The 11,924-nt window shown below is 32.0% G+C and overlaps 1 protein-coding gene across 2 annotated transcripts in view; it reads right to left on the bottom strand.

Moving 5' to 3' along the window:
* Positions 1-1,691: 1,691 nt before the first annotated feature.
* The window catches only part of LOC108753140 (pikachurin), a 138,131-nt gene continuing 127,898 nt past the window's right edge, over positions 1,692-11,924 (bottom strand). For both annotated transcript variants that reach the window (XM_018494482.1, XM_018494483.1), the window contains 6 exons: positions 10,128-10,351; positions 5,251-5,500; positions 4,284-4,579; positions 2,960-3,205; positions 2,211-2,314; positions 1,692-1,848 (listed from right to left, as the gene is read on the bottom strand). In XM_018494482.1, coding sequence (XP_018349984.1) covers positions 1,700-1,848; positions 2,211-2,314; positions 2,960-3,205; positions 4,284-4,579; positions 5,251-5,500; positions 10,128-10,351 — 1,269 coding nt within the window. In that variant the 3' untranslated portion in view covers positions 1,692-1,699. The remainder of the gene's footprint in view (positions 1,849-2,210; positions 2,315-2,959; positions 3,206-4,283; positions 4,580-5,250; positions 5,501-10,127; positions 10,352-11,924) is intronic.

Raw genomic sequence — 11,924 nt, 5'->3', positions numbered from 1 at the left:
ATTAGACACATTGTTATTATTGTACAAACAGTAATCTAATTCATGAAAATTTAATTACGAAACAATTTCCGAGAGAGGCGACTATGCCGACTATTAATACATAGATATGGACAAAGTTGAAATTGTTAATAGTGGTTTAATTATGGGCGTCTCTCTCTCTCTCTCTCTCTCTCTCTCTCTCTCTCTCTCTCTTTCGGATGAAAGTTTTAGTTCAATTTGTGCGTTTCCTGGTCCGAGCGAAAATGTAATTGCTGCCAATTTTAATTTAATCCATTCCATTTTCCCTCGATTCAATTTAAGAACAGATATGAGTGAAAACCTATAATTTATCACGGGATGAATGATAATTTTTCAGGAAACGATTGCAAAAATTGCAGAGAATTTTTATTTAATTTGAATAATCTTCGCTTAACTTATTTTAAAGATAATACAATTATCATCAGTTACTCTAATTCTGTAAAATGGGAAATACTGTAAATTTAACGATACGATATTTCTTTCAAAACTTTTGCTCGTAAAACAGCACAGACATCACGTAGTAGTTGATTAATTTTTCCATTTAATTAATAAATTATATAAAAAAATTGTATATAATGAATGAGTTTCTCTATTTTTTCATACAATTTATACTTGCTTCGCACTCTCCCATTTGAATTTTAATAGTATCTTCAGTATTTAAATTAGTATTTTAATTAAAAGAAAAAGAAATAAGTTAAAAAAAGTACCAACGAGACTGGAGTGAAGCGAGATTTTTTAATCTTTTTAACTTAATGAAGAATTACTTAATAATAATTATTTACAAAGAATGGAAGTAGAAAAGCTGTCGTACTTGTTTAGTTTAATTGTACATCAAAGTATTATTTTATGATTGCAATAACTTTCTTTCTCAACCCTTGTAGCAGCGATGTTTTTGTGAAAAATGGATATGTTAGTTCGATATTTCCAGTTATATATTATACACTTAATATTTTTCAGTTATATATTTAAGTTCCTAGTTATCTTTTTGTATCGAAAAAGAATCTTAGAAATCATACAAACAGTTATGTTCAAAACTAATTTCTTTTTTAACGATCTCGATCAGTTCTCGAGAAGCACGATCAAGTGGAGTAATTGTAACTTTCGAATAAATAAGACAATGCGATGAACTTTCAATGATGAATGATTGCAATCATTTAACGACGTTACGAGGAATATCATTTTTCATGATTTTTCGCAATATCTTATAATTTTGCTATTGGAAAATCATTATCGTTGTCTCATTTACACGACTCCTTCGCGATCGAATCTTATTCTAAAGCCGGCCGAGTATAAGGCTCGACAGGAAGTCGCAGCGCCAAGGATCAATGCCGCGAGGCAAGTGATAGATAGTTTCGCGATATCGCCCTAATATTTACAGTAAAGCCGCCTACCAGTCGATGGCCGTGCACGACGATGGTCGGTTGCCGACCCACTCGATCTCCATCTTCTCGAGAGTTCCACCTGTGGAAGGATGAGTCTGTACAAAAATGATGAACCGCTCGTAAGATATTACACGCGGTCACACGTGGATGCACGAGAGACACAGATGCACTTTCGCGGAGCACTATCCGCCACGATTATTTCACCGCAGTGTGATACGTTATCCTTAAATTTTCATATCCTAGCTTCGGGATGGACCCGACAACACCACCTGACGTCGGACGGCACGGATATCTCTCTTTCAGGGGATGCATGAATGTGTGTTGGTTGCCTGTGCGGGCGACGATAAAGCGACGGAGAAGTCCGAGTCTAGCACGAGGTCGCTAATGCAACCCACGATGCCCTTCGCGTACCTTCCTCCCGTTGTCCTCACGACATCCGGTGCACCGCCTTTGGAATTGAATCAGCATGAACAAATTGGTTTTCTTATTACAAAGGTTTACTTATTTAATATAATAAAACGCAAGCGTAACTTTCTACTTGTGAAAGTACACTTACTAAAGCATAATTTTTTACTAAGAATTTTTTAAACAATTTAGAATTTTTTAAGTAATTAGCCATTACGTGTGTGATTAATTTTATCACATCTTTTTCTTTTCACGAGGAAATAGATTTGTAATGTCTTTTCACGCAGAATAGATTTGTAAAATCTTTTTACACAAAAATATTGTCAATGGCAATTTATTAGTTTTGATTACGACTGAATTTAAATCTATAATGTGAGAGTAACGATATAAATTATGATTACTTACCGACGTAAAGACCGGTATCAGTGTTTAGTTGTCTCAGTTGCCCCGGAGAAGATGCTGAGACACCAGTACCACTATCTACCACGAGAGATGCCCATTGTTCATTTCTAGAAAAAGTCAATGTTATTCATTGCTCTACGAGCCCATTTCGAACATAAACATTTTTCTTTTCTCCGGTTTAATAAAAAGCGATTTGCTTTGGAAAGAGGTGGACGCAGATATTTTTTATTCGCTTTTGGCGAAATATAGAATGGTGTAGATTAATACATGAATGTTTATAAAAAATATTCTTCTTTCATGAAATTTCATGGAAATAGTACCATTTTAAATGGTAGCCTCAAGCTACACAGCTATATCCAAAATTGGAAATAGAACAACATTTCCACACAATATCCTGCTTGCATATATGGAAACTACATATTTCTTGACTAACAATTTTTTAACGAATTTATATTCATTTTTAAATTAAAATTGAATCGTCCTAGGTTTTGTCACAGCTCTTTTATTTTTAATTACTTTTTAACTAAATTCATAATGAAATTAAATCCCTCTAAATATACGTGCATTACATTGTGTAGTAACAAAATGTGAAAATAGTTATTTTCTCATATATTTAATAGGATATTATAACACATCTGTTAATATCTTCTCCCTTTATTGATCAATATGTTAATTAAATAAATATTATGAAAATGGGTGCGCAAGCGGAAGGGAGGGTTGGGTAACGAAGCGCATAAAGCGTTTATTCTCACCTAACGGCCCTGATACGATGCCACAGATCGTCATCCAATCGCGTGAGATTATACCGTAATACGGCTTCTCCGGAACCCAAATTATATGCGAGAGTAAGATAACCGTGATCCAGGCCGAGGGCGAGGAAGTCGTCGTTTTCATCCCTTTGTTCCTGAGGATCTGATTGGCGACCGCTCCACAGTAGCAGTCCGCTGCTGCTACTGGCGCGGAATCTCATATTGATGTCTACCCTATAACTGATTATCCTGCAAACATTGATAAAAATGTTTTAATAGGAGAATAAACAAAGAAATCGTGACGAATGTGACGCACAATGTGAGGAATGATCAATCTGGAGAGAAATAATTAAACTTTATAATATCAATTTTAATTATTAACGGCTATTTTATATTCTGATTTATTTTGTATATTATAATTAGTTCATATATTGATATTATTTGTATGAATAACACGAGTAAGAGACGCTGTACATGGAACGAATAATTTGGTTGAAGTATTGTATCTAAAAATTTAGCAAGATACAGATCTGAAAGTGTTGTTGAACTATCAAAATAATTATTAATAAGAATCTAAAACGTGAGCAATGCTGCAGAAAGTTTTGATATTCTAGTAACTAGTTTAAATAATTATTTTGATGGTTCAACAAAATTATTTTCAGATCTGTATCTAGCTAAGTTTTTAGATGTTTCAGCAAAATCATTTTTTCCGAAAGTTTATTTTATCAAAAGAATTGGACAGCTACTATATGTAAGTTAAAAAGTTATCTAATGAAATAAAGATTATTTTTGTCACTTGTCACTTATGCGTGGCACGAACGTTCGATAAACTAACGCAGCGTTATTAAATCAGGTCAAGGAGCGATTGTGTAGTGCAACGTGTAACGCTGTTTACCGTCCCACTCGGCTTTCAAACGTCGACGACATGTCGCTTTGACATTTACCGAACTTTTGCGTGCTGCCGATTATTTCACACTTGTGTAAATAAAATATTAATAAACGAATCAACAGGATTTTTAAATTACAATAACGGATCGTTAACACATTTCATGAAATCGTGAGGGTAGAAAATGTGCCAGTTGATGAGTACGTTCATGTAGAAGAGATCATAATTGTAAACGTGATAGCAAAAATCACAAAAAATAGGAAAAAACTATCTATTTTTTTCAATATATTCATTTGAGATTTCAGGAAAATAATGAATGAGTGTGATATATGAGTGTAATTTTCAATTTTATAATACATATTAAAGTATTCAAGGAGTACAAGGTTATATCAGAATTTCTTGTTATTGAAGTTTGCCATTTATTATTTTTGCATAGAGCACCTTTTCATTGTATCGGCGTCGTTATAATGTAGGTAGCTTTCACTGCCGGTGAAGCTGGGCACAGCCCTCTCATATCTCACGGACGTAACGGCGTTGCTGCCGGTTCTCGCCGGTGGCGGGACCAGCGGCGTATAATCATCCGGTGCAGGACAAGGGTGCGGTACTCCTGGACGGCACCGGCAGGTAAATCGCTCGCGAAGAGGCCGACATTCCGCATCGCCACACGGTCTAGCCTCGCATGCGTGCCCACAATTTCCTACGTTCACTCCACCTAACGCTTCAGCTAGGATGCCCATCTACGATGAGAATCATAATAGTTACAAACAACAACAGTAATAATATAAATGAAAATAAAAAGTAGTCGATTAAAATAATATGACCAAAAAGCGAATTTGTTTGTATTTGCTACATTGATTGAAATGTTTCTGTTAAAAAAATATTTATCTTCACACAATTTTAAAAACTTTTAATTGCTTCTCTTATTAATCTCTCATATAGAAATTATTAGAGATTCAGAGTCGTGTGTTTTGACGAATTTTTAATTTTTTTCATATTAAAGGTACTCTGATCTGAATATTTCTGGAAAAGGGAAAACTTTTTGAGAGCCTTTTATGAATTTAGCTTTAAAGAGCTTAATTTAATTTCAAATGGGCTTTTTATTTTGATTTGATTCTTATATAATATATTATTATTATTATTATTATTAATTTGCTTGTCTTACTAGTATTTTCCCGACTCGTAATTATACGAGTATGTTATGTGTTTGTTTACGTTACTTTATGTCTATTTCATTCTGATTTTTATAAAATATCAGATGCGACGATAGAGATTTAAATTCAAATGATTCAAGTGGGAGTTTCAACATCTTATCTACCAGACCAGAATGGCTCAAACTCCAAGGCATTTCAACAGTAGCATTATCTACCACGCAACTTCAGAGCAACCTGTATAATCCCAGTGTTCTTACCTCGCGATTATTCAGCACGATCGTCTGAATACAGCCGACGAAGCTGGCCGTAGTTTTCATCTTCGGCGAGTACATGTCGTAGGACGGCGCTCCGCCTAAATAGAGGTTCAGCGGCAAGGATAATTGCGTGAACGCTCCAGGCGCCAGGATTTCCTGGGCCGGGTCGTCCTCAACTTCTAAGGATGCCAAACGCCCTGTCCTGGAGACCCGAACTTCGACCCATTCGCCAAGACGAATTGGATTTTCGCTTCTGAAATAACAACGCAGATACCATTGACAATGCAACATCATTAACTTTTGAAGGGCCGGGGGATATTTTGAAATCTGAAATTTCATCAGACAGAAAGAAGAAAGTTTTCTAATTAGTGGATACGAATCTGTATGTGTGAGTTATATATTATGTTTCATAAAACTTATAAAATCCGATTTCGTAACTGGTGCCGACTGGTTTTTTGAATTTAGAAGTGAATTGAAGTAACATGACTATAATAAAATGGCATTAAAGAGACATAAAAATTAGTTGTTTTACTTTCATTAAAAATTATATATAGATTAAAAAAACCCCTTTTTAAATATATTTTTACTAATTATTTCCATTTTTGCTAATTATTTGGAAGCTACGTGCTTTAAATGTGCTTTTAATTCTTTTTTGATAAAAGATTATAATGCGTTTCGAATAAAAAGAGATAATTTCACAATATTTTTCAGGATTAAAATTGTAAATGTCTCTTTATTTGTTTATATATATTTCTTGTATATTTATCTTTTTGTTACTATTTCTAGGTATATATAAAATACGATATTAAAAAACCGTATTTTATTTTAATATTTCTTCATCTTTTGCATTATAAAAACTCTGAACAAAAAAATGAAGTATAACAAGAGAGACGATATGATCCTTCTAACTTAGCGAAGTATGACATAAGATTCTTGAAGAATATTCGAGGTTGAAAAAGAGAGACGATATTACTTTTTTACGGATTTTTCGAACAATTTAATTTTTTAAAACGGATCTTTGTACGAGAACAATTTTTTAAATCTTCTATTTATGCTCTCACAAAAAAATCAATCTCCCTGCGTCAACTTTATGGGATATACATATGTTTCTATCGTATTTTCACATTGCATCTCTTCTACTGAAAATCCTAACGTTGGAAAACATTCTGCCCGGAGCAACTCTACTTTCCATGAAACGAAGCTCTCGCAAAAATACATTAGCACTGAAAAACTAGAACGAGACTTGCACAATGAAAAATTGAAACTAACGGCATCTTTCGTCGCGGGACTCGTGCGAAGCAATTAACGCCGACCGCTCTCTCCTCTCTCGTTCACGTCTACAATTATAATCGACGTTAACTCGATATTGACGGACGCTCCATCGATTTGATTTTGCAACGACGACGCCCGGGAAGCCGCGCCAGCCAGTCAACCAGGCAGGCAGTCTGGAGTTTTCCTCCAAGCGTATAGAGGAACGAAAATTCGCGCACGTACCGCAGAAACTTTACTCTCGCAGCCACAAAGTCAGATCATTCAATTTGAATTTCGCAAGGTAAGTCGGCGCGTGTTCCGTAGACAATAGATTCTCCCTCGTAGACGGAGACCCGGTACTTTCCTTCCCCAAGAAGATTCGACAGAAGAAATTCTTGCATAATTAATGTCGAATTGTGACGAAAGGACAGACACAGGTAAAGAAGGGCGGAGGAGAGAAGATTCGTGGGATTGTAAGCGGGAAGTAAATTGCTAATTAATAAAGGAATGGAGTCGGAAATTTTCATATTGGACTTTTCGTCGGGCGTTATTATGATAAAAGATACGGCGCGCTTGAAACTTCGAGGTTCTCTTGTTATCTGCTTCTTTTTTCCAGACACGGAGTTAAATATCCTTGTTTAATGGCGCATGTAATAATGCACATTTTTTGCGTCCGAGTTTTCTAGTGGTCGCTTTTTATTTAGCAAAAAGGAAATGTATTTTTGCGTGAGATTTATTATCTAACGAACTGAATTGTAAATAGCATATAAATGTTTCTGCACGACTACGAAATTTGTTGTTGTTAATACAATAGAATATTACATTATAAAAATTATTTATGTATGCATGTGTGCGTTATAAATTTATTCATAACACGCGCAAAAATGATAAATTATATGGTATAATTTACAAAGAATATTTTTAATATTTAACAATGTTTGATTCAAAAATCGATAATTTTTAAAGTTAACATATCGAGGCGTCAATAATTTCTATCTTTTTAGTGATCTTTCTTCACAGTTTAAGTCTTTCTTGTTTAATTTTACGAAAACTCTACTTTCTCTGATAGACTTACAATTTAAAACTGAAAGCTGCTAACATGTTGTTAAAATTTAATAAGATGTTGCTTAGTTGTTAAAATTTAATTTTGAGAACTTGTTCGTTTAATTTTGAGGACTTGGACGTAATCTCTCCTAATGCTTTCACAAGAAAACCGATTAAAAATTCGTTAAATAATAAAGAATAAATTGTGTAATATGTACGCAATTATGTATAATACACGTATGATGTATTATCAAATTTGTTTAGCACAAACATATGTTGCATATAATAAATTCAACACGGTGTTTGTGTCGTTTTTGGATTATCGATTTGTCTAAAATTTTACTCGATTGTGAAGTATAAAGGAATATTCCAATATTTAGATTTTATTCAATAGAATTGAAAGTAGTTTGATAGTCAAGCTGTTAGAATGCGAATGCGAAGTATTTCACAAAATTTATTTTCAGCAAAGAGAGAGAGAGAGAGAGAGAGAGAGAGAGAGAGAGAATACATTTTGAATAATTTTATAGTAATAATACAAACGCACAATTACATTTGCAAAAATGATTTTATTTTTAATTTAAATTTTGAAATAAAAATCTTTAGTAAGACATGTATAAATTTTATAAAATACTGGTTTTTTAAATAATGTTTCTTTATATGGAAAAAATATTAACGAGATAAGGACCACAGGGGTGGTTGTCATAGTTTTTGAATTTTTAATGATTTAAAAAAAAATAACGTAAGATTTTAAAATATTACGTTATAATATGTCTCTACATTTCTTAGGTATTAAAAAAATATTACTCTTAAATTATCGTACAAATATTTATTTTTAAATAAAACTACAAAAATATGATAACATAATTAGCATTGCACGCAGGGTTGACACACGTTTGAGGTTTGGCATATTTTTTTGTTTATATAACATAAAATATAGATTTTATAAAATATATATTATAAAATATAAATTTTTATTTTAATGTGAGCTCTACATTTCAAGAAATAATAGTAATCATTAATTTAAGCAAAATGATTATTTTCATTATAAAATACATAATTTGTTTTCGTACTATAGTTTCTATACTAAAAAATGAAAAAACATACATCTATATGAAATATTATATTCGTAAATATATTCTTTAAAGAACATATTGATCTAAATACTGAGAAAAATGTTTGGTTTGATTAATTGGAATTCTGGTTGAAAATATATGAATCAAAATTTTCTAGTTAAATCTATACTAAAATTCTAATTGAATTAATTGGAATTTGTAGTGATATAATCAGAATCCTCTGATTCGTCCATTTTTAATCAAATATTTTTCTTAATGAAGAGATTAAAATTGGTTAATGATTAACTAACTACAGTAAAAATTATAAGACATTATTTTTTACAAGAACAGGAAAATCATGATTGATAATGCCAAAAATTAACAAGCAAAAAAAAAAGAGATAAAACATTTATTTACCAACTTCATTTTCTTAAAACTTATTGTAAGGCCGTGCTCCAATATACAGTACTGGAAATCTATAGTGCATGTTACATATACTATAAATTTTCAGTAATGGTGTATGTATATCAGAACACGACAGTGTAGTAATATACAACGCTTTTGGCATAAATCATTTTATTATACACCAATTTAATATTATATTAGCAATCTAAAAAGAAAAGCAAAGTAAAAAGAAAAGAATGCTCTACTATATATTGATTGAGTTCTTCACTTTTTGACAATCAATTCTGGTAAGATAACAATGCTATTAAGTCTTCTCTACTTGCATTTAGTTTAAATGTATTTGCATTTCTATAACATAATATCTATAATTTTTTAATATTATAATCAAAGAATCTTTTTCAAAAAAAATTTCTTTAAGTTTAATATGTGAAATTTTTTTACGTATCATATTTTTAATTATGTTCAATAATAAAAAATGTAATAATTTGATATTTAAATCATTAGAAACAATTATTTAATTTTTGCAATAATTATCATAGATGTATATATATTGTCAGCTTTAATTGACTTCACTTAATCATTTTATTGGTTGTTCACTATTACGACAAATTAAATCCAATAATCCGATTAGTATTAGCGCTTATTAATGTTCCACTTATCGCAAAATATTGTCTAAAAATGCTAATCAATATTAAGAATATAATAGCCTGAGTGTAATCATTCGTTAAATATTTCCGATGTTTATCCAAGAGAACAGTTACAGCTTTAGAACAGTTACAATTTTATTTAATAATGATTTAATTTGTCGTTAATTAACAACAAATTAAATCAATTCAAATAATTAGCATTAAAGCGTATTAAAAAAACTCTCTCTCCGTAAAAGCAGATAGCAAAAAAGTTCGAGCGTACGATATCGACACGCGTTTCAGTTTAGTTATCGGTTTAATTATCTGATGATGCATACGCAAACGATGCAATTAGTATCCCGTCGCCAACGCTACGCTACGCGGTGTGAGTAACAGCGTCTATCGCGAAACGACCAGTTCCGAAGGTGGATTGTCACCTCAAGCTGTTCGATACGCCCGGCGGAACCGTTTGCTGAAACTTCGTCGAGGGCCATCGGCTTACCTCAAAGTGGCAGGTCCTGTTCCGAGGTCGAAGGTGAACTGCACGTGGCCCGAGGAGAGATAGAGAGCAATAAAGTCACCGGTGGCATCGCTGTGATGGCCGTTGTAGAGTATCACGCCGTCCGCCGCGGTCGGTTTTAACGTGACGGACAATTCCAGCCACGACAGCGACGTGTCCGCCAATCCCGGATAACGTAGGTAAGAGGATCCGTTGAAGGATGGAACCTGTGGGAATAAAACATCGTTGTGGTCTGAGATTGCATGGAAATGTCGTTACTGGGCAAATGCATTCTCGTTTTTGCCGCACACCCTTAATCGCCTGCCATTGAGGAAACTGGTGAACGCATCGTATTTGATAGGTTCCATGCTTTTTAAACGGTAGTAGGCAGGCATAAAAAAATACAGAATGTCTTCTACGTTTGGCAAACTATCTATATATTTTCGATTAATTTGCGCTTAATTTTTGATTATTGATGAATCAAGAAAGATCATCAATTGTTGCAAGTTTTTAGCATTTAACATGAATATTTGCATTATTCTTTACTAAAATTAATCGCTAAACTAAAATCTATTGAGAATTTAATTAAGTTTAAAAAGCTTTTTGTTTACAATGATTTACAATTAAAGAACAAATGATTTCTTTAATAATTTAGTTAAAAAAATCAAGGATTAAAAAAATGGTTCAGTACATTTGAAATATCAACGTGGAATTATTAGAATAAAGAATTTCATTTCTTACACATAGAAGTGTAACAGACTTTTTTAAAATTAAATTTAAAATTAAATTTTCAAATTTGCTCAATTAATTTTAATTTAGAAAGTAGAAGAAAAAATATAAAATGTAACAAATATACAGATAGAAAACAAAAGGATATGAAAGAATAGATAATTGTAAATGATATTATATATAATAGATAGATATAATCTTTTCATCTTCTTTATTAAATTTGGAAATATGATGTTACTTGAGATTTCTTGTGATATAATGTTTCGAATGCGAAACGCTAATATTATACATACTTGTGTGTACCTACTGTAAATGATAATATAAGTTTAAGGAGGAAATTGCAGTGATAATTCATAACTGTGTGTGCTTCCCGAGAACACGAGACTTTAACGTATTCGTAAGTGGTATTCCAAAAGGGACTATTATATTGTAGCAAAACTATCCATAAACTAAATATGTATTGTAGAAAGACAGAAGAAATACTTTAAAAAATAATTTTAGGTCAATTTTTAATAAAAAAGGATTTTAGCAAATTTTAAATAATTTTATTTTAATTTACTCTCTCTATATATATATCGTTTTATATTGAACAAATATTTACATAAATGAGAGAATTATAATAAGCATTTCTATTGAAACAAATGTCAATAGTATGAATAAATATACCATAATGTAGAGAGATATAATTAATTATTGTCGTATCAATTAATTTTTTTATTACATTGATTTGTTCGATTAATTTGATGCGAGTTTTTTTTTAAGAAATTAAATTCTTGTTACTCTATACTTGTAATTATATTAATGAAAAATATGTTTAAAAAAAGTTTTTACAAATATTTGTAAGAGAGAGTCATTTGTATTATCACGAAAGTATTTCTTTCCTTTTTTTGCTCTATCTGGAAATGTTCTTCTCGTATTCTTCTCATATTACAGGTACTTGTTCCTTCATTCGTAACAATTTTAAAATCGTAATAGATTTAAGCAATATATTTCTTGTTATTACAGACGTACATGTTTGCTCTCTCACGCGCGCGCGCGCGCGTGCACACACGCACACGCTCGCGCACACGC

The sequence above is a fragment of the Trachymyrmex septentrionalis genome, unplaced genomic scaffold (genome assembly GCF_001594115.1).
Source record: "Trachymyrmex septentrionalis isolate Tsep2-gDNA-1 unplaced genomic scaffold, Tsep1.0 scaffold66, whole genome shotgun sequence".
Lineage (NCBI taxonomy): Eukaryota > Metazoa > Arthropoda > Insecta > Hymenoptera > Formicidae > Trachymyrmex > Trachymyrmex septentrionalis.
This window is presented reverse-complemented; position numbering and strand designations above follow the sequence as displayed.